General features: G+C 41.1%; 3 protein-coding genes across 8 annotated transcripts in view; 2 read left to right on the top strand and 1 right to left on the bottom strand.

Moving 5' to 3' along the window:
• The first annotated feature begins 1,220 nt into the window (after positions 1-1,220).
• Positions 1,221-12,651, top strand: gps1 (G protein pathway suppressor 1). The gene is made up of 14 exons (XM_083896309.1): positions 1,221-1,354; positions 3,503-3,595; positions 4,533-4,714; positions 5,370-5,534; positions 5,840-5,975; positions 6,882-6,959; positions 7,080-7,140; positions 7,307-7,392; positions 9,011-9,105; positions 9,205-9,310; positions 9,410-9,490; positions 10,912-11,049; positions 11,151-11,285; positions 12,302-12,651. The coding sequence occupies exons 1-14, from the start codon at positions 1,322-1,324 to the stop codon at positions 12,374-12,376; spliced, it is 1,464 nt and encodes a 487-aa protein (XP_083752435.1). The 5' UTR covers positions 1,221-1,321; the 3' UTR covers positions 12,377-12,651.
• An 868-nt stretch (positions 12,652-13,519) lies between these two features.
• swsap1 (SWIM-type zinc finger 7 associated protein 1) lies at positions 13,520-16,370 on the bottom strand. The gene is made up of 2 exons (XM_083896316.1): positions 16,036-16,370; positions 13,520-14,533 (listed from the first exon to the last, which is right to left on the bottom strand). The coding sequence occupies exons 1-2, from the start codon at positions 16,321-16,323 to the stop codon at positions 13,952-13,954; spliced, it is 870 nt and encodes a 289-aa protein (XP_083752442.1). The 5' UTR covers positions 16,324-16,370; the 3' UTR covers positions 13,520-13,951.
• Positions 16,371-18,027: 1,657 nt separating this feature from the next.
• LOC310932900 (protein NLRC3-like) overlaps positions 18,028-25,561 on the top strand; it is a 20,232-nt gene continuing 12,698 nt past the window's right edge. For 5 of the 6 annotated variants that reach the window (XM_083896296.1, XM_083896295.1, XM_083896293.1 and 2 more), the window contains exons 1-5: positions 18,028-18,060; positions 19,527-19,655; positions 21,641-22,048; positions 22,794-22,996; positions 23,350-25,144. In XM_083896296.1, coding sequence (XP_083752422.1) covers positions 19,546-19,655; positions 21,641-22,048; positions 22,794-22,996; positions 23,350-25,144 — 2,516 coding nt within the window. In that variant the 5' untranslated portion in view covers positions 18,028-18,060; positions 19,527-19,545. The remainder of the gene's footprint in view (positions 18,061-19,526; positions 19,656-21,640; positions 22,049-22,793; positions 22,997-23,349; positions 25,145-25,561) is intronic. The other variant, XM_083896292.1, reaches the window with a different exon arrangement.

Raw genomic sequence — 25,561 nt, 5'->3', positions numbered from 1 at the left:
TCATGGAAAAAACAAGACATTGGATATAACAACATTATCTTGAGACCCAAGTGAATCCACACACGTTCACACTCTCTGACATTCCACGGACCAAACAATCGACTGGTGTATCTCTAAAATCTCAAATTTTATCAGATTCTGAATAAGAATTGGTTTAGAAACCATGAGAAACCAGAAAACCATGTCTTATAATGTTGGAACTACTTTGTTCTTTGTTTGAGAAAATTAAAAGAGCAGTTTGAACCCAAAACTCTTGGGAATACGTACAATGGTACAATAAATGAGTAACTGATTCAGTTTCAGTTTTACTGGGGATGTGTCGGGTTTAAATGTGGTAATATCCATGTAAAATCTTCAAATGAACTTCCTTCATTTAGTTTGGAACAAGGTATTCTGGGAAATGTAGTTTCCATAAAAGAGTAGCTTTGGGGAAAGCAGCCGTTTTGTGTTGTGTTTTCCTAATAATTTTATTATTATTATTACATTCCCACCAAGTAATAGTTTGGGCAAATCTCTAATCAGAGCATTTTAAGTCACAATGAATAGCTTTAATTTTATTCTACTCTCTCTGTGATACATTTTTGAATAAATCCTTCATGTCTATAGGGACCACCTCTGTCACTGAGCACATCTATAAAGATAATAACTTCATCATAGATGGACTTGTTTCTACACAATATCATCGATTATTCTAAATCACATCTAATACACGTGAGAGAAGTGATGTTTGAAAGCAACTATCCGAGCTTCAAGTGCTTTTCTTACGGAAGTCTGAAAGTTAGAGAGGAACATTGTTACACTGATAGTTACAGGAAAGAAAAAAACTACAACAACAACAACAACAACAACAACAACTGGAGACCAACGAACTTGTCAAATAGAACCTGAGTTAACGACGAAAACACATTTACATGTTCACAGAGACGAGAAAAACGGGAAGATTTAAAGATTTAAACACTCACTTTTTTGTCCTTCAGCTGCGCAGTTAAAATGGCGAGTGAAAAAAAAAGTCACAGAACACTTTGGTCGTTTCCCAATATCCATATTTCTCCGTACTTTCGTACTCCCACGTACTTGTGAAAACGTCACCGGCCTCAGTCTACTTTCTGTTCCTCAAATTCGACTTCCGTGTTTATTTCCGGGTTGTGGAGATTCTCTTTTTTTATGTGTGGTGTTTTTTTTTTTTAGATGATGACGACAACAAACTGCGCCCCCCCTCCCTGGTTGTCGCACAGATCGACAGCTGACCCAGAATCGGCTGCAGGAGTGGACATCCTTATGCTACATTGAGCCTGTAGCAGTGACCGCACTGAATAATAAGATGCCTTTGCCCGTACAAGTGTTTAATTTTCAGGTAAGCGTTAGCCACTGCTGTGTACGTGACTTTAAACCAGGGAAACGATGCTCCTCGGCACTTGTGAAGCAACCACAGCTAGCCGCTAGCTAGCTAGGCTAAGCTAATCACAACTACGCTTGTTCTGGTCAGAGAACCTGCAGTATTCGCTTTTTTATTGTTAAGTTGTATGGATAACTTATAAGGAGACGCGTTATAAACTGGCTTTCATGTTTTGCTATTAATATTTTCTCAAGGAGATTCACTGTCCAGATACGTGAATATAACGAGGATAAATAATGACATGTAATGTTTATTTCGGTGCGTTCTGTTTGAAGCTTTTGATTCGACCGGATTGTGTAATGGTTCTCAAACCTTCGTTTGAAAAGTATTACATTCTTAAACACTAAAGCTTAAAACTGTCATGTTGTTTGAAAGGACTTTGGAAATGAAGGCTAACTGCTTGGAGGCCGACAGTGGATAATAACATCGTCATAGGTGGAGATTAATCGAAAAGTACAGTGGTACAAATACATACTTTTAGTAATAAGCTAACGAGGTGGACATAATTACTACTACGTTTATCATCCAATGCAAAAATACACCATTGACGACAGGAGGATTTGGCTTTGTAGCACGCAGCTAACCAAACCTAGCATTTCCGCGCTAACTTCCTGTTATTAGCAGTTAGCCACATAAGCTCCGAACAGCAAATGCTGATGTACATGCCACAATTAATACTATTTTTTACTGAAGTGTAGCGTTATCGTCATGTTATCATTAATAAAATGAAGTTCCGCTTCCCAGTTCCATAGCCCGTTCGCGAATGATGCGGTCAGGTTAGGCTCCTGTCCCGGTAGCATCGTTCAGCGTGTACCGCGTAGATCTGCTGTGATATTGGAACATTGCACACCGTACATCTAAGTATAGGACGCTGCCAGTGCATTTCTCACTAGTACTGAAATAAATAGTTGAAGTAATGTGAACTAACAAGTCTGTCAACAGCTTCATCTCCACATAGTTGCATTGCAGCATTGGCTAGAAAGTCCAGTTAGCGAGAATGGACATTGACATGACTAACTCTTCCACATGACCTGTCCAGTTTTATAAAAGTATCTCCGACAAACAAAGGGAAAGTCAGTCACATAGACATGACTGTTGTTGATTGTAGCTGCTGCAACTAATGATTATTCTCATAATTGTCTTGAGTGGTCATTTTGGTCCATAAAATGTTGATCACTGTTTCCCAAATCTCTAAATGATGATGAGGTTTTGTCCTCAAACCAAAATAATCCAGTAACAATGATTCGTTTGTTATATGAAGCAAAGAAACCTGGACATTTTAGAAGTTGTGAAAGCAGAACACTTGTTTTGATCACACTGGTCAACACCAAATATATTGTTTAAGTTTTTTTTTTTTTAGCATTTTAGCATTTTTGATTTAATGCTGAATTCAAAAATCACATTGGTTTTGCTCGATCAGGTCAACTTTCTGAACAATACATTTTTTCACATATTTTTTTTCCAACGTTTTTGTTTACATTTACGGGTATTTTCACGTCACATGATGCAAAATTATTTTATATTTCTTGCAATAAACACATTCTGAAGGTTTTGCATGTGCCAACTTGACTAATTGTTTTTTTTGTATTAAAAGTGAATGAAATGGCTTCGACTAGAAAATCTTGCAAAATAATATTAATATTAACGAAAATCAAGCGATAATGTCACAAAAATGTCAACAATTTAGTCAGAAGATAGGATTTTCAAAATCAAAGTAGCATTAAAAACCTGACTGATTGAGAAAAATGGATGTCATTTTTGTATTGAGCAAAATGGTCCTAATTCAGTTGAAAAGACATAGACACCTTACACATATTTTTTTATAACCCAGTGTTATTGAAAAACACTCTGATCAATTGATTATCAGAATAGTTGAAGTTGATGATTAATCTAGTAATCATTTCACAGCCCTAGTTTGGATTGTACTTTATCAGAACATCAGACTTTCCTACTAAGTTTCCTCATCCTGAAAATGCTCTTCAGTCCAAAATCAAACTTGAAATCCATGTCTTTTTTTTTTTTAAATGATTTTTGAGCTGAGCTGCTGATGAGATGTTACACTGTGAGATGTGCTGAACCCTGTGCTGTCGCTGTTATTCCTGTCAGGGATCTGTGGAGCCCATGCAGATCGACGCAGACCCTCAGGAGGACCAGCAGAATGCTCCAGACACCAACTACATCGTGGAGAATCCAACACTGGTATTAATCAAATAAACTGTCACCTCGTCTTACCCTAAATCCAGGGTGCCGCGGTCGCCGTTGCAGATCGCTTCCCTTCTAATCAATGAGAGCATTTCCACCGGCCGCGCTGCGGCGCGTCACAGCAGCGTCCCAGAAGCGGCTCGCCGCGCCGCAACGCTATCGATAGGTAGCAGTTCTATTTTTTCCGTTGCCGCTGCTGAACCGCGTAAATTTCAACAGAGCAGATCGCACCAGACAGGAAGTGCGACACAGAATCAAAGTAAAACATTTCCGCCCCCCCTTTCAAAATAAAACAAAATACGCAGGTCATATAGCCTGTCACAACTTCACATCAACATTACGTCGTGACCGAGGGACTTGATTGTTGAAGTGGAGAAACATAAAATCATTTATGACACCGGATCAACAGTTCTTCCACGTCGGAGAATGAAAAGAAGAAGCTGTTGTTGTTGTTGTTGTTGTTTCCTTTATACACACAGTCTATCGGGATCTCGTGAACTCGTGTACGTTCGAGATTATCGCGCGATCTTCCGTTTAATACCGCTGGCTCCCAAGACGCCGCGCCGCTGCCGTAATGCGCCCGGTGGGGATTGACGGCGGGCAGAGGACGAAGCAGAACCGCGCCGCTGACGTTCCGCGGCTGTAACGCGTCCAGTGGAAATCCGGGGTTAACCCTAACACTCAATCCTTGATAATAATGCAATGCGTGTCTCCTGCAGACACGATATTCTGTCTTTTAAGTCTTTGACCAAATCTTGTCTCATGTCACAATATGGATTAATATCATATACTACTGTATCATTCATACTGCAGACAAAATGACACAGACTCTTATGTGCACTGAATGCGTCTTTGCTTGTGAAATGTTAAATTATAGAGTCATCTGAAGGTTTTTAGTAGAGCAGTGATAACATTAATATGATTCTGTGTCCAGGACCTGGAGCAGTATGCAACCAGCTACAGTGGATTAATGCGTATCGAGAGGCTTCAGTTCATTGCAGAACACTGTCCCCAGTTCCGAGTGGAAGCCCTGAAAATGGCCCTCACCTTTGTCCAGAGGACCTTCAACGTTGACACCTATGAAGAGATCCACCGCAAACTCACAGAGGCCACACGGTAACGTATAGAACGTTCCCTGTCGTAATGGTTCTCAGCAACATAGACTGTGGCCACAGATCCCACATCAGTATCTGTTCGATATTACGAACGACGATTTTTATACATACGTTTATTTCACTCAATCAATAACAAAAAAATTAATTAATTAATAACAGGCTTCCCTGAGTGGTCTGCAGGAGGTTAATTAGAAACGAGAAAATAAAGGTTAATAAAAAGGCTTCTAAAGTACACATGCTCCTAACATTACGTATGCACTACACTACAGTAAAGTGTAGTATTCATTATATAGTATAGTAATTTGATATTTTCAATACAGTTAGTTATAATTTAATACAATCTGCATTTTACAGGTACACAAATATTTAAATGAAGCTTGATTAAAAAAAAAAAAAAAAATATTGACTTCATAAGTGAAGCCTTTTACTTTTAACAATTCACTTTGAATTAATTACCTTTAATTATCACTATGTCAGTTTGTATTACTCAAATGAGAATAGCTGAGAAAAAATAAAAATTAGGTTGTTATTACGGTTATGTGTTAACTGTCAGGTCCCACAATCTGATAGCCAGTTCATTGCATGGATTATTATTACTATCATTTTATTTTTGGACCATTGAACATCTAGAGTGAATGAATCTTGTCCTGTTGCAGGGAAGTTCAGGGTGTGCCTGACACGGTGCCTGAAGGCGGGGCAGCTCCTCCTCCTCTGGACTCAGCGTGGGCCGAGTCCACCAGGAAAAAGGCTCTGCTCAAACTGGAGAAGCTTGATACAGACCTGAAGAACTACAAGGGGAACTCCATCAAAGAGAGCATCAGGTAGGACACGTGGTTGATGACGAAAGGATGAGATGTATTGACTGCGTACAAGTATGTTTACTAAAGTGTGAGTACTTGCAGAGATTTAATAATACAAATTATAGCAAAACAAACACATGTGAACAAAATACACCATTGCATACTATTTTGACCTTTCAGTCTATTTGAAGAGTGCGGACTATTCCTTTATTTTTGTTGTAAAACGTTTGGGTTTGACATCTAAAGATATATTCATCTTTAGATGTCGGCATATCTCGTCCACCTCGACTCTCTCAACATCATTTCCCTTTGTTCCTCCTGTCCAGGAGGGGCCATGATGACTTGGGTGACCATTACCTGGACTGTGGTGACCTCAGCAACGCCCTCAAGTGCTACTCCAGAGCCCGAGATTACTGCACCAGTGCAAAGCATGTCATCAACATGTGTCTGAACGTCATTAAGGTACCATCTGCTGTATTCATGAAGTCTAAAAACATCTGTTAATCATTGAGTAATTGGAACAGAGTAAGTTTGGTTTGGTGAGAACATCGGCATTTTGAGGTTTGGGAAACAACTAGTGCTGCCAAACGATTAAAAATATTTAATCGCGATTAATCGCATTAATGTCTTCGTTAACTCGCGATTAATCGCGCATGTGTGTGTCCCCGACTACTCTTTGACTGGCTCGCGCAGCGTGTCTGTTGTTTTGTTTCCGGTCTCGATCTACATCCGATGTGGTGAGAGCGTTAATCGTGCGGAAAATTGACGCCGCTAAAATGGGTTCACGCGTTTAACTGACCTAGAAACAACACTTTTTTTGGACATTTCTTGACATTTTATGGTACCAAACATGTGATCGATGATTCAAGAAAATAATTGACAGACGAATTGAAGAGAGGTGTGAATCTTTCAGAATCCCACAATTCCGATTCGATGAGAAAGCAATTTTCCATTCAAAATATTTTTTTAGTGCTGTCAAACGATTAAAATATTTAATCGCGATTAATCACATTAATGTCATAGTTAACTCGCGATGAATCGCATGTGTGTGTCCCCGAATCCCCGACTATTCACCGGCTCTGTTCTTTCGTTTCCGGTCTATCTACATCCGGTGTGGTGAGGGCGTTAATCGCGCAATAAAAAAATTGACGCTATTAAAATGGGTTCGCGTTAACGCGTTAATTAACACGTTTAACTGACAGCACTCTTTTTTTTTGGATTCACAGTTCACTCTGCCGTTGTGTGCTAAGAAAAGATCCGTCGTCATGACCTCAGGGTCAAGTGTTTGCAAGTTTAGGAAGCTTTTATATTTGTGAGAAGGCATCAGTTGCAGCTCAGTTACTAACCCACTCTTGTCTGTGTCCACAGGTTAGCGTTTACCTCCAGAACTGGTCCCACGTACTGAGCTACGTCAACAAGGCAGAATCCACACCAGAGATCGCAGAGGTGAGACACCACCGGCCTTAAACCTGACTATTGAAGTTTGTGTGTTTGACTGTGCGAGAAAAGAAATCATACAGATTTTAATTTCACTCCCATCTCTGTTTTCTTTTCTTTTTCTTTTAGCAAAGAGGAGAGCGAGACAGTCAGAATCAAGCAGTCCTCACCAAATTAAAGTGTGCCGCAGGTAAAGCAGTGTTCCACACCCAGTACGATCACAGAAGAGCCAGTAACAGCAATCACTACTCTGTGATGTAGTGGCAGATGATGATGTCAACTTTTCAGATTGTTCCGCTTTTAAAACGCGAAGATTTTCAGTGTTTTGCTCCTCATGAAAATCATGTTTGTTCCAGGCCTCGCGGAGTTGGCCTCTCGGAAATACAAACCTGCTGCCAAGTGCTTCTTGCAGGCGTCCTTTGACCACTGTGACTGTCCCGAGGTGAGTCAACCAAGCCAAATTGATCTGGAAACTGAAATAAATAACTCTTTTAGCTTTTGAATCAAACTGAAAATTGAACTGAGACCTTGTGAAGGAACTGAATCGAATGAGGAAATCAGCAGTGAGGTGACAAAGGATTCATCCACTATTAGACTCATCCCTCAGTAGATGCCTACATTTTTGATTTTGGATTCAGTTGAATATGTTAAAGTGGACCTAGACTGGAAGCTCCTATTAATGCTGTTTTTTAGTGTGTATCTGCGTCATTACATTGTTTATGAAGCCCTGAAAGTTCTAAACAAACAGTTCAGCCACTGCTGAGAACGCTGTGTTTTATTGTAATCTCGGGCTCAGCGAGATCTCTGAAAAAACCCGGTCCGGTTACGTAAGCAGTGGTTCTCCTGAACAGCAGATCCTCCTGCACTAGTCCGGGCACATCCGGTTGCGTACATTGAACCGCAGAAGAATAATAACGTCCGTTGTGGAGGTGTTTCACGAGCAACAGTGTCTTCTGACTCTGGGTCTGACTCCGGGTCAAAGGTCGTCAAAGGGACTGTGGCGGGGAGTCGTGAAGAAGCTATTTTTAAACACTGTTAAAACAATGTTTTGATAATGAGGAGCAGTGCATCCACTGTTCCAGAGGGGGGAGCTGTGCTTCTGAGAGCGGGTGTGCTGACTAGTACTGGCCAATCACAAGACTCTGTCTTCTGGGGGTCAGAGGCTGACGAACAGCGTCAGAAAAGAGGATTTCAATCGGCTCGTTTACAGCAACAAGGAGGTTTTTGAGCATAAAAACAAGTTAATGTATGCAAGTAAACCTCCATAACTAACATATATGTGCAACAGGACCACTCTATGTGAGCTTTAAGAATGAAAAAATACACATATTCTCGATTAGATTTGATCCAAGTGCTATGAATCGACTATTAACTCTTTCACTTTCCAGCCATTTTCAGAGCATTTTGACCCATGTTTCGAGACCCACAGAATATTGTGTTCTATAAACACATATACGGTGAAACTAGCAAAAGAAAAGAACAGACTTTCTTCTTTCGGGTTGGAGAAAAAGTTTGTTTCTACCTTTTTCCGTTCTTTAGTAATCGGCATTAGAAAATAGGCTGATTTCACCAAAAACTCAGTTTTTGACCAAAAAAATGGAGAAAACTCAGTGACTTTGGGGCCAATATTTTATGCTTTAGTGACACCTCAAACATCTGAACAGTGTTTTCCTTCTATAAAACAACACATACAACAGTCAGAAAGGGCTTTTGATGGCAAAACAATAACTTATTTACAAGATTTGTCAGTTGAGCTGGTGACAGGCGAGAATAGACGTCAATGGCATCGAATTAATTAAGATTTATAAAAATGAACCTATTCTTTTGAATGATGCAGGCCCTCGACTGTGTTTGGAATAGTCTTTTCTGTGATTTCTTGGCTAAAGCTGCATTTTCCACCTAATGAACATGGACTTAAACAGGAATTCTGAGTTTCCAGGGTTGATTCGTCTCTTGTTGTTCCTCGGTGTGTTTTAAGTTGATTTACTGTACCTTGCCCCTGTATTGTGAAGGATCTTCGAGTGTTGTGCTTTAACAGCTTTATTTGTGCGTCTCTGCAGCTTCTATCACCCAGTAACGTGGCTGTGTACGGGGGCTTGTGTGCTCTGGCCACATTTGACAGACAGGAGCTCCAGCGTAACGTCATCTCTAGCAGGTAGGAGCCACTAGTTCAAAGTATCTCACTGCATGTCATAGATGGAAGTCTGTGTTCTGCATAATGTTTTTTTATTATTATTCTTTCATCTGTCCTCAGCTCTTTTAAGTTATTCCTGGAGTTGGAACCTCAGATCCGCGATATCATCTTCAAGTTTTACGAGTCCAAGTACGCGTCGTGTCTCAAGCTACTGGATGAAATCAAGGTTGGCGCGGACGCCTCTTTGTTACGGTTCTTCACAGTGTCGTCGTAAGTGTTGTGCGTGATGATGGACGTGTTTGTGTGTCTGCTGTGTCTCGTCCAGGATAACCTCCTGCTCGACATGTACTTGGCCCCTCATGTGAAGACGCTCTACAGCCAGATCAGGAACAGAGCTCTGATCCAGGTGAGAATGTTGAGGATCTCTGCTTCTCTACATATTTCACAAGCTTATTGTCCAACTCTCTTGAGCAGGGGTTCTCAAAGTTTTGATACCTGGGGGTCAATTTAGGAACCCAACATTGGACTGAGGGCCTTTAACAAGCTTAGTAGTAGTAGCTCCTGGATTAAAACTATGAACTGTAATTCATTGTGGGCCGCCATTGGCGGGTTAGGGTTAGAGAACCAATGCTCTTGAGTATTTCAGTCTCCTTTTTCCTCTGTTAGGTTTCTTTGCAGTTAGGGCTGCAGCTATCGAATATTTTTTGTAATCAAGTATTCTACCAGTTATTCCTCGATTAATCAGATTTTTTTTTTTTTTAAATCATATATTTTTTTCAAAATATTAAATAATGATAATTTTGTGTTATCAAATAATGCATAGGTTCTCAAAGTGCGGCCCGGGGCCCAATGGCGGCCCGCAGAAATATTTCTGGCGGCTCTCTATGAATTTACAATTGATAGTTTTAATCCAGAAGCGACTAAGTTTGTTAAATGTTTATTGGACATTACTGGATACAGACCAACAAGTGTAAACAAAAATACTGGGTATTTACCTGGTTTCTTTATGGTGAATTTTAGTGTATTATTGGGTTATAAACTGGTAATAAGCAGGTAGCTAGTAAATATAACAGAAATGTGTTACTTGGTATTAACCTGTAATTAGAAGGTAAGAAAAATGGCCAAAATACTGGGTAATTAACCAGTAAATTATAAAGCGTTATTATATTAATGCTTAAATTACGTTATATTAACGCTTATATTAGTTAACGCTAAACTGTAGAACTGCAATCTGGTCATTAAAATTATTACAAATGGGATTTCTTTCTGTTTTTCTTTCCTTTGGCGGCCCTCAGTCCAATGTTGGGTTCCTAAATTGACCCTCAGGAATCAACACTTTGAGAACCCCTGAAATAATGCATAATGGAAATTACTCCGCTGTGGTGTGGTAACCTGTTCTTGCGTGTCGGCAATAATACTCTCACAATTTACCATGAATAAGTTTATTATTTAAGCTTACGCTTTGAATTGTTTAATTGTCTAATACGCTAACGTCAATGTTTACATTGGCGTATTGAGGACATTGAGGACGTGCTGTTGTGATACGTCCCACACTTTGGACATTTTCTGCCTTTTATGGACTGTTTCACTCTATCATCGCGCCAGCTGAAATCCAGGTGTGCGTCTGCTAAAACGGTCCCTGCGCGGAACAGGCCGCACGACGCGCGAGTTGGGAATTAAGCGGATACTCGAGGCAGAGTTTTTGCCTCGTTGCAGTCCTAGCTGCAGTATAGGCAGGGAGCAGTTATTCCAACAAATGAATGAAAGTCACTGCAAGTGTTAAAATTGATAGAAACACTAAAGTGTGTGTGTGTGTGTGTGTTTTAGTATTTCAGTCCCTACGTGTCAGCAGACATGACTAAGATGGCTCAGGCCTTTAACACCACAGTAGCAGCTCTGGAAGACGAGCTCACCCAGCTCATACTGGAGGGACTCATCAACGCACGCATCGACTCTCACAGCAAGGTGACGAACACACAGACGCACACACGCGCATGACAAAAATGTTGAAATGAGTCCGTTGTTGTCTGAACTAAAGTGTCTTTCTTTGCGGCACATGGGTGCAGATCCTGTACGCGAGGGACGTGGACCAGAGGAGCACCACGTTTGAGAAGTCGCTGCACATGGGCAAAGAGTTCCAGAGACGAGCCAAAGCGATGATCCTGAGAGCGGCCGTGCTGCGCAACCAGATCCACGTCAAGGTGAGAACAGCTGCACTGCCCTCAGTCAGAGTTCATTTAAGTCTACATCTGTGTACTGAGTATATATGGTCATTATACACTACTCACAAAATGTTAGGAAAAGTTCATGCTACAGTGATATGCTACCATGAAAGCAGGTCATTTAAAGCGGACCTTGACCGGAAGTTCCAATTAACGCTTTTTTTTTTTTGGTTTGTATCTGTGTCATTACCTTGTTTATGAAGCCCTGAAGGTTCTAAACAAACAGTTCAGCCACTGCTGAGAACGCTGTGTTAATTGTAATCTCGGGCTCAGCGAGATCTCTGAAAAAAACCCGGTCCGGTTACGTAAACAGCGGTTCTCCTGAACAGCAGATGCTCCTGCTCCGGGCACTAGTCCGGGCACATCCGGTTGTGTACATTGAACCGCAGAAGAAGAATAACGTCCGTTGTGGAGGTGTTTCACGAGCGACAAGTGTCTTCTGACTCTGGGTCTGACTCCGGGTCAAAGGTCGTCAAAGGGACTGAGGCGGGGAGTCGTGAAGAAGCTATTTTTAAACACTGTTAAAACAATGTTTTGATAATGAGTAGCAGTGCATCCACCGTTCCAGAAGGGGGAGCTGTGCTTCCGAGAGCTGGTGTGCTAATTACATCGCTTCCAGTTATTGACCAATCACAAGACAGTTGAGAAAGCTCTCGTTAGCTGGCCAATCACAACACAGTTCTGTCTTCTGGGTGTGAGATTTCAGTCTGAAACAGAGCGGCTGACGAGAGCTTCAGTGAGGAGAGATTTCTATCGACTCATTTACAGCAACTAGGAGGTTTTTGAGCATAAAAACAAGTTAATGTATGTAAGTAGACCTCCATAACTTGCATATATGTGCAACAGGACCACTCTATGTGAGCTTTAAGTAGAAGGATGCAATGGTCATTTCTTTATCTCAAACACAAGTTAACAGTGGCGGCAACACCACAACAAAACATCTCAATAACTTGATCAATTTTAAATTGTTGTCTTGGTGTGTGTTTGCTCCTCAGTCTCCACCCAGAGAAGGCAGCCAGGGGGAACTGACTCCGGCCAACAGTCAGACCAGGATGAGCACCAACATGTAAGGGAGGACGAGGGCGACGAAGAGGGCGTCTGCACACCGACACATCAACACCAACCCCAGCTTCATCTCAGCTGAAGATGGCGGTGATGCCATGTAAAGACTGTATGATCATGCGAGATGATGAATTAGAAAATATTTCCTGACGACGACACAGCACTCGACTGTGTTACTGCGAGAACGCGTGCTTTGTTGTGTTCCCACGTGGATGGAAGTGTCATTAACACAAACTAAAGGTTTGAAATAAAAACAAACTCACACTTCCATGTCCTTTCTTTGTCAAACACAGTTGCACCGCTCCCTTACTCTGAGGGAGAGTTTTGTGATTAAAGTTTAAAGGGTCACCATCGTTGTCATTTCTAACTCGGGTATTGAATTTGATTAAGGTACAACATGGACAAGAACGCGTTAATTCATTGTTTTTATTATTTATTTTTTTTGAACACTTGGGTTTTTGTTTGACTTCAGATGAGAAACAGCCAAACGTGTTTGACATTACATTTTGCACAAGGTGGAGAAAGAGAGAAAAGAATGGGAACAAACGACAGATCTGAGCAGCAGCATTGTCAATGAGTTAAAGCGGCTCGTGTCTACACCTAAAACAAGCATGAGCCAGGCTCACAGGGAAAAAACTGATCATAACGACGTTGATAAAAGGCTCATCTAATATAATCTACATTGGGTAGACTAGCCTATGATATATTAACAACATATTTGTCAATGCATCTAGTTATTAGCCAGGTTTGTCCACTAGAAAGCTGTTGTTTGTGTAAGTTTGTAAAATGCTTACTCGCTGCACCAACGTCCATACAGAAAATCTAAGTTTTTAGCTGACAAGGACGCTAAATAACGATAAAAAGGATTTGATTAAATGACAGATTTGAGCTGACTGGTGGAGGCAGCAGATGTGAGCTATGATGTAAAATGGCTAAAAGGATACTTCACCGATTTGAATGTGGCTTTGTTTTGCTAGAATAGAAGTAGTATATTTTAGAAAATGTGCTTCCCTCCCTCGGTTTTTCCCTGATTTGTAAAAAAAAAAATCAGTTTTCCCTTATCCAGATGTGCCCTACTGTGAGTCAAATGACGCGTTTTGCATCACAGTAGGGCACATTTTGAAAATAGAAAACTGATTTTTTAAGCACATTTTCTAAAAAATACTACTGCTGTTCTAGCAATACAAAGCCACATTCAAATCGGTGAAGTATCCCTCCAAGTTTCTCTATGAACTTTGGTGCGGAAGAGTGAGCCGTTTACAAAGCAGTACAACCTTCGACTACCTCTGTAAACAACTAAGATGTTGACATGTAGGCTTAAGCCAGGATAGATAACGTAGCGTAGCAACATGTCTACGGTAAAAAAAAATGAAGCGATGCAGTACTGAAGTGCTGTTAACCGTAGAAGAAGAAGTGTTTGTACGGTGGCAGCCATCTTGGAATCCTGACTTGGAGCTCACAGCAAAGTTGACGCTTATTCTTCTGCCTTCAGGCGTCGCCACAATGCCCTTTCCCTTGTGTCCGGTTGGCTCTGCCTATGTGTCGCTGTACTATCACTTTAAATAGCACTTTTTTTGTCTTTTTTAAACCACTCTAAACTCCATTAAACCATTAGGAGTCATCGACAGCTGCCACTCCTGTGCCACACCAGGCTTTTCCTCGCAGTCTGTGGTACGAGCGGCTTCTGCGACGCCTCTTCCAGAAAGGTAAACGTTCCAAACCCGTTGTTGTTGTTGTTGTCGTCCCGTTGCTGTCGCAGCTTCACGTCCTCCGCTTTGGTCCAGAGTGCATCGCACTTGGAAGTAGCGGTCGAGGGCGTCGAGGACGGAAGACTCTCGGTCGGTTTGTCCAGCGTCTGCCTCCGGCTGCACGGAGGCGATGACGCGGCAGGGGCCCGTGCTCGAGCACCGCTGCTCCAGGACTGGTGTGAGGAAGGCGGCGGTGTCGCACAGCAGAGCGGACAGGTGAGCGGCACAGGACTGCTCACCTGAGTGAAACTCACTGTGGCCGCAGACTCCAGGAGCGCACAGGAAGCTCTCCAGTCCCTCGACAATGATCAGAGAGGGAGGAGCCGGAGCCGGAGCCTGGGTGGTGGTGGACTCATGGAGGCTGGCTATCTGCTGCAGGAGCTCCTCCACTGTCCTGGGGTAGGAAAACTGGATTTTCTTTAAATTCATGCAGAAAAAAAAAAAAAAAAAACGAGACACAGTTTCAGTGTATTCATAAAAATACAGACGTATGCAAATGTTTAAATTTTCAACATCCATGGGAATTAATAGGAATAAACTGGACATTTTAAAGCCTCAATCAGATTTAATGCAAATACAGCTGAATATCAATGCTATTCCTCATTCAAAGACACCTGTACTGTGCATTCCTGACACCACACGTGATTTCTGGAAACCTCAACTATTGAAGCGTAACTCTTTGGGTCAGCCCATGGCCAAGCGGATAAAGGAACTCGGCTTGTAAACGAAGGGTTCCCGGTTTGAGTCCCTCTCCAGGTCAAGGCTATGGGGTAATCCCTGAGCAAGGTAACCAAACTTTATTGCTTATTCCTAATTGGATAATTGGATTATTGGAGAGGGAAAAGCTGAACGAGCAAAAAAAGAATATGGATCTTTAAGTTTAAGTAGAAGCAAATCAAAATGTATTATATATTAGGGATGTGAATCTTTGGGTGGCTCACGATTCGATTCCGATTCTTAGGGGTCACGATTTTATTCAAAATCGATTCAAACGATTTTCGATTCAAAAATTGATACAATGCAAAGTGTGTTTAGGCAAATTATGGCATCAAAACAATACGGTTTGTATAAGATAATGTGATAATGTGATCACACAAAGACAAAAGTTAAAAAAAATAACTTACATAAATAAAAGCTTAGACTCGCTGCCTTTTTCTCCCAGAAGTTACAAAAATAAACTGTACACAAATAACACAATATTGTGGGGGTTTTTTCCAAATAGAAACTTTAGATTGTCATACAACACTGTTTCTTTAAAGGTGCATTATGTAATAAATCATAAAATCCTCCTTATATGTCACAGAGACTCAGGAATAATGTTCATATAACGAACTGAACTCACCAACAACAACAGTACAGACAAAATATTTGCATTAAAAAATTTTTTTTTGCAGACTGCAAATCATGTTTATGTTTTGAAATCATGTTTTGGCTTCATGTGGCGCCACCTACCGCCATCTACCAGTCATTGCAGTCAGTAGAGTCTCAGCTGCCGAGCAACCACGGGTTGCCAGTTACGTCAGAAAACGAAACCTAAGTTTTGAATTTGAATGTAGTAACCGTTTTTGGCCACATTCTCACATATGGCACCTTTAAATTATCCAAAACGTTAATTCTCATTCATTCCCATGAATAGTTTACTATCGAGAACATTTCCAAAATTTTCGTAATAAAGTTTCTTTGGTAACTCTTTGGAACATTACCGGGAATTTGGACATAATGCCATAATACCTGGAACAAACTTCAATTTGGTTTGTAGTTACAGTTCCTCCTCAACAAAGAAAATCTAGATATCTTTAGACATGTTCAGATATCTAAATTGTGTTGACCTTAATGTCTTAGTTTTTGTTTTGCTCATTTAAAAACATGTATAAAATATGTTCTGAGTTGCAAAGTCATTAAACTGGTTCAGTTTGTACCTTTAAACTCTCCGGGCTCAGGCCCGGGACACACGTGTGGACACACGCCGGAAGTCTCCGGATGTGTGTCCCGGTGAAGAACGCGACGCGGATGCCCAGCTGTGCTGCTGCTGTCACGGCCGTCAGCAGCAGCAGGGAGCGGCTCACGCTGTTGTCTCCCAGGATCAGGACTCTGCTGCCGCCGCCGCTGCTGTCGCCGCTCGGTGCCGGTACACTGACCGGCTGCTCCCTCGTTCGGTCACTGTGGGACATGAAGCTCCGGAACACTACGTTTAAAATGTCCGCCATGTCTCACAGTGACTCAAGGAAAGTGCCGTTTAGCTTCATAACTTGGAATAATGATGGTCTTTTGATACTCGTCACACTTGACTCTACTTTTACGTCTGTTTACGCGCGGACGGCTTGTTCACAGCCGAGATGCATTATGGGGTTGCCCACAACCCGGAAATGAACGCGGAAGTCGAGCGGAGGTCTGTCCAGATAACTTTATTGCGTAGTTTAGAGTTGGAACAGAAAGTGGACTGAGGCCGATGAAGTTTTCATAAGTACGTGGGAGTACGCATGTACGGTCAAATATGGATATTGAGAAGCGTTCTGAGACTTTTGCTGAGTCTGTGTGAGGGTTCAAGTCCCTGTTTGTTTGTTTTTTAGCAGCATCGGACTCGGGGAGTAACCCCTGGCTGCAGCCCGCAGATCGAGGAGTGGCTAAACGTGGGTGGAGCTAAACGACGTTTGACTCCACCCACGTTGAGCCACTTACTCACTTTCCCAATACCCAATATTATTTCAGGATTTGGAAGCTGTCCCTCCAAAGAAAATGTGCTATTCAGTATCAGGTGTCGTTTACAGCAGTATTGTACACACATCCATCTATGTTGTATGGGTGGTTCTGCAATAATTTCTCCATTTTCATTTAACAAGTATACTTAAAATCAGCTACTGGTCTTGTTTACATCTTTCATTGTTATTGTGCCTATAACAACCACAATGTGTTATCTTTCTAGAGGAAGCAGAGAACAGGACAGACCTTGAACAGGGAACGGGGGTATGTTGCCTGTTGTGGGTGTTTCTTATTTCACTGTTTTCATCCTTCTGCAACCTTTATTAGGGCCCGAGCACCATGAAAGGTAACTTGTTTGATCATACCACCAGGAGAGCGAAATACCTTGATACTTGCCATTGTAAAGCATTCATGGAACGCTTGAGAAATGTACTTGATTAAGCTAGAACATCTACCTTTTTCTATTTACAGATCAAACGTCTGGGAGTAAATTCCATCCATCGTCTACTGTTTTATCCTCCACGGGAGGGAGGATAGGGAGATATATTAATAAAAATCATTGATGCAAAGTCTTCTGTCTTTGGTTCATTTGACTTAGCTAATATAATTGAGTGTAAAAAACATGTGTATATGTGTATGTGTCTATGTACAGTACATATATATGTGCATATGTACTGTATACATAAGTAAGAAGCCGTAAGAAGTATGTGAATTGTGAGTATAGAGGACTGCAGGTGTCACAGAAAAAGGAATACAAGATGTTATTAATTTGCCGTTGTAAATGGTAATAAAAAATTTAAATTATAGCAACAACTTGTAAATTATGTTTTAATCCATCAATAAATGCTTGTAGTTTAAAAAGGGATTTACAAAACAACAAATATATTATTATATTATCTCTCGCTATATATATACTATAATAAATTAAATAATATTGCATTTAAATAATTCAATAATAAAATATAATATTATATATAATATAATATACTATAATAAATTATATAATATATATAATATAATATATATATATTTATTGTTATTATACAGCATTGACGTTTGAGTATGTGCTGCCTGATCTCCGCCACCAGATGTCACTCGCGCAACGGGCGGAGTCAAACGTTTAGCTCCACCCACGTTGAGCCACTCCTCGATCTGAGAGTAGGAAGGAGAAGTGAAAGTGAAAGTGTTCTGTGACTTTTTTGTCAGTCGCCATTTTAACAACTGCGCAGCTGAAGGACAGAAAAGTGAGTGTTGACTTTTTCTCGTCTCTGTGAACATGTAAATGTGTTTTCGTCGTTAACTCAGGTCATATTTGACAAGTTCGTTGGTCTCCAGTTGTTGTTGTTGTTGTTGTTTTTTCTTTCCTGTAACTATCAGTGTAACAAACGTCCTCTCTAACTTTCTGACTTCCGTAAGAAAAGCACTTGAAGCTCGGACAGTTGCTTTCAAACGTCACTTCTCTCATGTGTTTTAGATGTGATTTAGATGATTTAGATGTGATTTCTAAATCATTTAAGATTAAGATTAAGAACCCTTTAAGTCTTAAAGGAAATTTAATTCTGCAGTGAGTTAGTGAACACACACAGCACACAGTGAGGTGGAGAACATGCTAACCCAGCGCAGTGAAGCCAGTGAGAGGCGCTCGGGGAGCAGTGAGGGGGTTAGGTGCCTTGCTCAACAGCACTTCAGCTGCGGACTGGTCGGGGATTGAACCGGCTTCCGGTCTCGAGCTCGAAGCCCTAACCACTAGGCCACAGCTGCCCCGTCATCTAAATCACATCTAATTTATATATATATATATATATATATATATATATATATATATATATATATATATATATATATATATATGTGTGTGTATATATGTGTATGTATATATTTTATTTTATTTTTTATCTTAAACTGTCTTTTATTTTGTCTTTACCCTGTAGCACTTTGAGGTTTGTTGCTCAAATGTAAAGTGAAATACAAATAAAATCTATTATCATTATTATTATTATTATTATATAATATTGTATCACGGGCGGACGGTGTATATGGATGATTTGTGCGACGCCCTACCAACTAGGAGGAGAAAGATATTTTTTTTCCTCAACTATTCCCAAGATCCTCCTCTATAAAGATACTCCTTTATTCCTTTCAGCCGTCTCTGCCAGCAAAAGTAGTTATTATCAGTGTTCTAGACATATTATCTGTCATTGTCCAATCAGATTTCAGAGCTATGCCCAAATAATAATACCAGATAATGATACTAATAATAATAGATAATGTTGTTATATCCAATGTCTTGTTTTTTCCATGATCCGGGTCTTCTTGATTTTGATGATTGTATCCGTCAGAAAAGGCCTTGAAGCCGGGGAGTGGTCACACGAGAGAAGCTGGGGAACCAGAACGTTTCTTCAGAGTGACGGAGAAAACTATAGTATTGAATTATTTGTTGATTAATTACACTAAACAACTTTGTTGTGAAGATAATCCTTTCAAATATGACATGGAGCCCAGTGGACTTATCCCCGTGTTCTGATGATCAGAGTCATGATTAAGGTTTGGACTGAGGTGTGGACCTCAGAGGATTTTCAGATGCCAAACTGGACCCTGACACTCTTCAGTTAGGGAATAAATGGACCTTAAAGGTTTCACTCAGTGTGTGTGTGTGTGTGTGTGTGTGTGTGTGTGTGTGTGTGTGTGTGTGTGTGTGTTTCTCTCTCAGAACGACTGAAGTCCAGAAGATGAGTGGTCGTGTGGTGGAGGACGAAGACGGAGCAGAGTCTCCAGGACTCCACCGGTGTGAAGGACGACCTCCAGACTTCAGTCCTGAACCTGGAGGTTCAGAGACAAAGTAAGAGATGGAAAGACTCTTCCTGTTTTCCTCTGTCTCATCAGTGTGATCAGCAGCTCAGCTCATAGTGTGTGTGATGACATCACAGTGATGTCATAGAGTAGACCTCTCTCAAAGCGATGCCACTGTGACACTTGTAGTCAACTCGTTTCATAGTGTAGAACAGTGGTCATCAACTGGTGGCCCGTGGGTCAAAACCGGTTCCGCCAGCATCAGTATCTGGCCCCGCAGATGATTTTTAAAGTGACAATTTCATACAGAATTCAGAGCTTTTATTCTGAAAATAATATCAACTGATTCACAGAGATTCTGTTGCTGGAATTGACATTTTGACTGAATATGTTTGGTTTGAAAAATAAAACACTGCTGTTGTCACGGATAGTAAACGTTTGTTAAATAGCTATTAGCATATATAGCATTAATAGTTATTAACGGTACCAAAAGAGGAAAATCTAATTTGTTTAGAGCTTTTCTTTGACATTTTATTCTCTGTATTTCACAGACGTTTGTGTCTTTTAAAGCAGACATCAACTTAATCATTTTAATACTTTCTGCTATGGTGCTTCATCCTTAAGGTATTTTTACCAAAGCACACAGTCACAGACATGTTCATTAGGACACTCAACTCAACTCAACTCAACTTTATTTATAGAGCGCTTTAGGCAGCTATAGCTGGTACAAAGTGCTTAACAGTACAATAAATAAAACATGGCACATAAAACATAGGAGACAAAATAAAAACAATAAAACAATAAAAAAAATAAAAATATATATATATATATATATATATATATATAAACAATAAAACAATAACAATGTTTAAACAATAAAAAACTATAAAACTATACAAAAATAATGTTTAAACAAATAAAAAACAATAAAACTATAAAACAATAAAAATGTTTAAACAATGAAAACAATAAAACACTAAAACAAGAGCAGAGTCTCATGCTGAGTTGAAAGCAGAAGAATAAAAATGTGTTTTAAGATGAGTTTTAAAAATGGACAGTGAAGGGGCCTGTCTAATATGAAGAAGGAGGGCGTTGGAGAAAGCTCACCAGACACCAGGGAACTAGGTTCACTTGCAGAAATAGAGTATAATATGTCTACTTTAAAAGAGTTTTTGTTATTTTATACATTATCACCAGGACACTAGTTTTAGCTTAAGACAGCAAATGTGGATTTTTTGTCTCTGAGTGAAGACGTTTGAAGACACAAGCAACAGTCTGTTTTTTTAAACCTATACATTTACTGAATTCATACTTGTTGGTATGAGATTGAATAGTTTAGATTAGAAGAAAAATGTTATTTATTTGTGAAGAAAAAAATTTGTCCCCAGTTCAAACTTTCTTGCTGCCCCCTGGTGACGAGGCTGCACATTCACCATCAGTTTTAGGAACCTACACACCGGTCCAGTAGGTGGCAGTAATGCACCGCTATGATTCAGGGCCACGGTTAATTTCACCAAAATATTACTTTCAGTCTTGTAATTTCACTTGTTTGCTAAAATGTTTGTGTATTTGGACAATTAATTTATTATCAGGAGGGGAAAAGGCGTTATCATGTACTGCAAAAACAGCCTTATTACAAACAAACAAATATTTAAGTTTTACAGTGAGGTCAACAAATGGCTAGAATTCTTAAAACTAGCTTGTAAATCCGCAGCCACTTTCAGACTCTAATGTTCTTCAAAATGTGGAAAAACAGGACAAAAATGTGACAAAATTGGACAAAATTTAAGAAGCTTGTTCTTCTCACAAACAAAGAAAGCGAATGTGTCACTGAAGGGTTTTTCTGGTTGTAATGAAAGGAAAATGATCACAGGGTTTGAGGATTTAGTGGGACTTTGGGACTGGGCTGTTGATGCAGACTCACAGTTAAAGGCTTTATATAAACCACTTCCTCTCTTCCTCCTCTTCTTATGAAAGTGTTTCAAACAAAGAACATCATCAGTGATTTGGATAAAAACCTGTTTGTGTTTGCAGACGTCAGAACCAGAGAGGAAGAGCAGAGTCTCCAGGACCAAGCTGTCTGTCTATGAAGAGTGATGAGTCTATGGATAAAGCTATTAACTTCAGAAGTGACCAGTCTATGGGAGAACCTCTGGGGTTCAGAAGTGACCAGTCTATGGGAGAACCTCTGGGGTTCAGAAGTGACCAGTCTATGGGAGAACCTCTGGGGTTCAGAAGTGACCAGTCTATGGGAGAACCTCTGGGGTTCAGAAGTGACCAGTCTATGGGAGAACCTCTTTACTTCAGAAGTGACCAGTCTATGAGAGAACCTCTGGTCTTCAGAAGTGACCAGTCTATGGATCAACCCAAAAACTTCAGAAGTGACCAGTCTATGAGAGAACCTAATAACTTCAGTCCTGAACCTGGAGCCTCAGAGACAAAGTAAGAGACAGTTTCTCCTGTGTAGGAGTCAAATTCATAAAAGTATACATACCAAAAACATACAACCAAACCTGTGTCCATACACGCACACACATACAAAAATGTAAAAGTAAAGTGAATAACTATTTTCAATTAAAAAACAGTAAGAAAATAAAGTAATATCAACTTGTGTCAGTGCCTTGATTTGCTGTGAAGAACAAGAACAGCATGTAATGACTGTCTGCTGCTTCACATGTGACGGTGATAGATTACGGTGTTATTTATCCTCGTTATCGCCGACCTCGTCGTCTTCAAACATAATTATGTCTTTACCATGAATCCCGCTCGATTTGTTCAGCGCGTTTGAAGTTTTCAGCGATGACGTCATCGAAGCCGAGCAACTCCTCAAAATCACTGCCTTCAGAAATCTCTCCACTGTCAAAGTCCTCCATGTTTGTGAGAAGTAATTTCAAAACAATGTCGCGAGGAACCATTATACTCCCGAAAATTGACGTATCTGCTATACCGTCTTTAATAAAGAAATGTCTTCACAGAGACACGTCCACCTGTCCCTGACATGTTAGTAATAAAGACATGTCTTCACAGACACACATGTCCACCTGTCCCTGACATGTTAGTAATAAAGACATGTCTTCACAGACACATGTCCACCTGTCCCTGACATGTTAGTAATAAAGACATGTCTTCACAGACACACATGTCCACTTGTCCCTGACATGTTAGTAATAAAGACATGTCTTCACAGACACAAGTTTGCTGTTCCTGTGGACGAGCAGACGTCCCACTGTCCTCTGTGTCAGGACGTCCTGAAGGATCCAGTCTCCACCAGCTGTGGTCACCAGTTCTGCAGACGCTGCATCTCCTCATACTGGGACCAGTCTGGTCCACCAGGAGTCTCCTGCTGTCCTCAGTGTGGACAAAGACCCAGGACAGGATGTGGACCACAGGGTAAGACTGAACATGTCTCTGCTGATGACTTCAGGACTTTTCTGTCAAACAGTATTAGAATTTAAGATCATGATCAACAAGCACAACATCAGAAACATGTGGAAAAGTTCAAAATCTTACTTGTCTTAAGTCATGTGATCATGAAGATCACAGTTCTTTTAGAATGATTCAGTCTTTCACAATAAAGTTCTTCAAGTCATTAGAGTGAAAATGACTGTAGTTTTTCATTTGACAACAAACAACATAAAACAACAACATCACAGACGTTTAGTTGAGTTTTTCTGTCCCTGATGAAAATAATCCTCAGCTGCTCAGATTCTTTCTTCAGTCTGACTTTGTCTCTTGTCTTTCAGCAGATGTTGGTCTGCAGGAGGTTCTAGATGAACATAAGATCAGTCTGAGGAGGAGATTTGAACATGTGACTGAAGGAACTGAAGGAAGAGGAAGTAGAACCCTCCTGAACAGGATCTTCACTGAGCTCTACATCACAGAGGGACAGAGTGAAGAGGTCAATACTCAACATGAGGTGATGCAGCTGGAGACCACCTCCAAGAAGAAGATGGTCCAGGACACTCCCATCAAGTGCTGCGACATCTTTAAAGCCTTACCTGACCAGCAGGGGCCCATCAGAGTGGTCCTGACCAACGGCGTCGCTGGTGTTGGAAAAACCTTCTCGGTGCAGAAGTTCACTCTGGACTGGGCCGAGGGTTTGGAAAACCAGGATGTGAATCTGCTGATTCTGCTTTCGTTCAGGGAGCTGAACCTGATCAGAGATCAGCAGCACAGTCTTCTCACTCTGCTCCATGTTTTCTATCCAACATTAGAGAAGGTCAGAGCAGAGAAGCTCGCTGTCTGTAAACTTTTGTTCATCTTTGACGGCCTGGATGAAAGCAGACTCTCACTGGGCTTCAACAGCAGGACGCTGGTTTCTGACGTCACACACAGGTCATCAGTCAACGTGCTGCTGACCAACCTCATCCAGGGGAATCTGCTTCCCTCAGCTCTCATCTGGATAACTTCTCGACCTGCAGCGGCCAATCAGATCCCTCCTACATGTGTTGACAGGGTAACAGAAGTACGAGGCTTCACTGAAGACCAGAAGGACGAGTACTTCAGGAAGAGATCCAGTGATGAAGATCTGTCCACAAGAATCATCTCACACATCAAGACGTCCAGGAGCCTCCACATCATGTGTCAAATCCCAGTCTTCTGCTGGATCAGTGCTACAGTTCTGGAGCACATGTTGACCACAGAGCAGAGAGGAGAGCTGCCCAAGACCCTGACAGACCTGTACTCACACTTCCTGCTGGTTCAGACAAAGAGGAAGAAGAACAAGTACAAGGAAGGACGTGAGACGAGTCCACAGGAGCTGATGGAGGCCGACAGGGACGTTCTTCTGAAGCTGGGGAGGCTGGCCTTTGAACATCTGCAGAAAGGAGACATCATGTTCTACCAAGAAGACCTGGACCGGTGTGGTCTTGATGTGACAGAGGCCTTGGTTTACTCAGGAGTTTGTACAGAGATCTTCAGAAGAGAGAGTGTGATCTTCAAGAAAACAGTTTACTGCTTTGTTCATCTGAGCGTTCAGGAGTTTCTGGCTGCAGTCTACATGTTCCACTGTTTCACCAACAGGAAGACAGAGGTACTGCAGCACTTCTTCAGAACACAATATGGTGGTGGTTCCACTTCTCTGGATGAGTTCCTGAAAGCAGCCATGGAGAAATCCCTTCAAAGTGAAAATGGTCACCTGGACCTGTTTGTTCGCTTCCTTCATGGACTCTGTCTGGAGTCCAACCAGAGACTCTTAAGAGGTCTGCTGGGTCAGACTGAGAACAGTCCAGAAATCATCCAGAGAGTCTCAAAGAACCTGAAGGAGATGAACACAGAGAACATCTCACCTGACAGAAGCATCAACATCTTCCACTGTCTGACAGAGATGAACGACCAATCAGTGCATCAGGAGATCCAAGAGTTCATGAAGTCAAAGAACAGAGAACAGAAACTCTCTGAGATCCAATGCTCAGCTCTGGCCTACATGCTGCAGATGTCTGAGGAGGTTCTGGATGAGTTGAACCTGGACGAGTACAACACAACAGACCAGGGAAAACACAGACTGATTCCAGCTGTGAGGAACTGCAGGAAGGCTCAGTAAGTTCAGACAATAACTTCATCAATCAGTGATGATTAATGGTTTGCTTCTCACTTTGTGAGTCAGCTGTGTTGTTTTTCTGCAGATGTTTTAAATGATGAAAGTTCAAAGTTCAGATTTATCAGCTGGTTGTGATTCTTGCTTTGAACTGAATGAAAACATCCATCCATTTTCTACAGCTTTATCCTCCACATGAGGGTCGTGGACGGTGCTGTGTTTCAGCTGACAGGGTGATAGACCTGGACAGTTCACCAGTCCATCACAGGCCTCTCACTCTCACCTATGGTCAGATTAGAGCAGGGCTGTAAATGCTTAAGTTTACCATTTACACATGTGCATAACAACTTACAGATCACAGTGGATCTACAGAGGTACAAAGTCACAGGTTCCTAGAACTAAGAATTCTAGTATATCAC

Source organism: Microchirus variegatus, assembly GCF_963457635.1.
Source record: "Microchirus variegatus genome assembly, chromosome: 10".
Taxonomy (NCBI): domain Eukaryota; kingdom Metazoa; phylum Chordata; class Actinopteri; order Pleuronectiformes; family Soleidae; genus Microchirus; species Microchirus variegatus.
Note: the sequence above shows the minus strand (reverse complement) of the source record. Positions and strands in the feature narration are given on the sequence as shown.

Bases quoted from the DNA above. Each gene is read 5' to 3' on its own strand.
- gps1 (XM_083896309.1), top strand. From the start codon at position 1,322: ATGCCTTTGCCCGTACAAGTGTTTAATTTTCAG. The intron at 9,311-9,409 runs GTTGGCGCGGAC...TGTCTCGTCCAG, and splicing joins AGCTACTGGATGAAATCAAG to GATAACCTCCTGCTCGACAT. The intron at 11,050-11,150 runs GTGACGAACACA...ACATGGGTGCAG, and splicing joins GCATCGACTCTCACAGCAAG to ATCCTGTACGCGAGGGACGT.
- swsap1 (XM_083896316.1), bottom strand. From the start codon at position 16,323: ATGGCGGACATTTTAAACGTAGTGTTCCGGAGCTTCATGTCCCACAGT. The intron at 14,534-16,035 runs GTACAAACTGAA...ATGAATTTAAAG, and splicing joins TGAGCCCGGAGAGTTTAAAG to AAAATCCAGTTTTCCTACCC.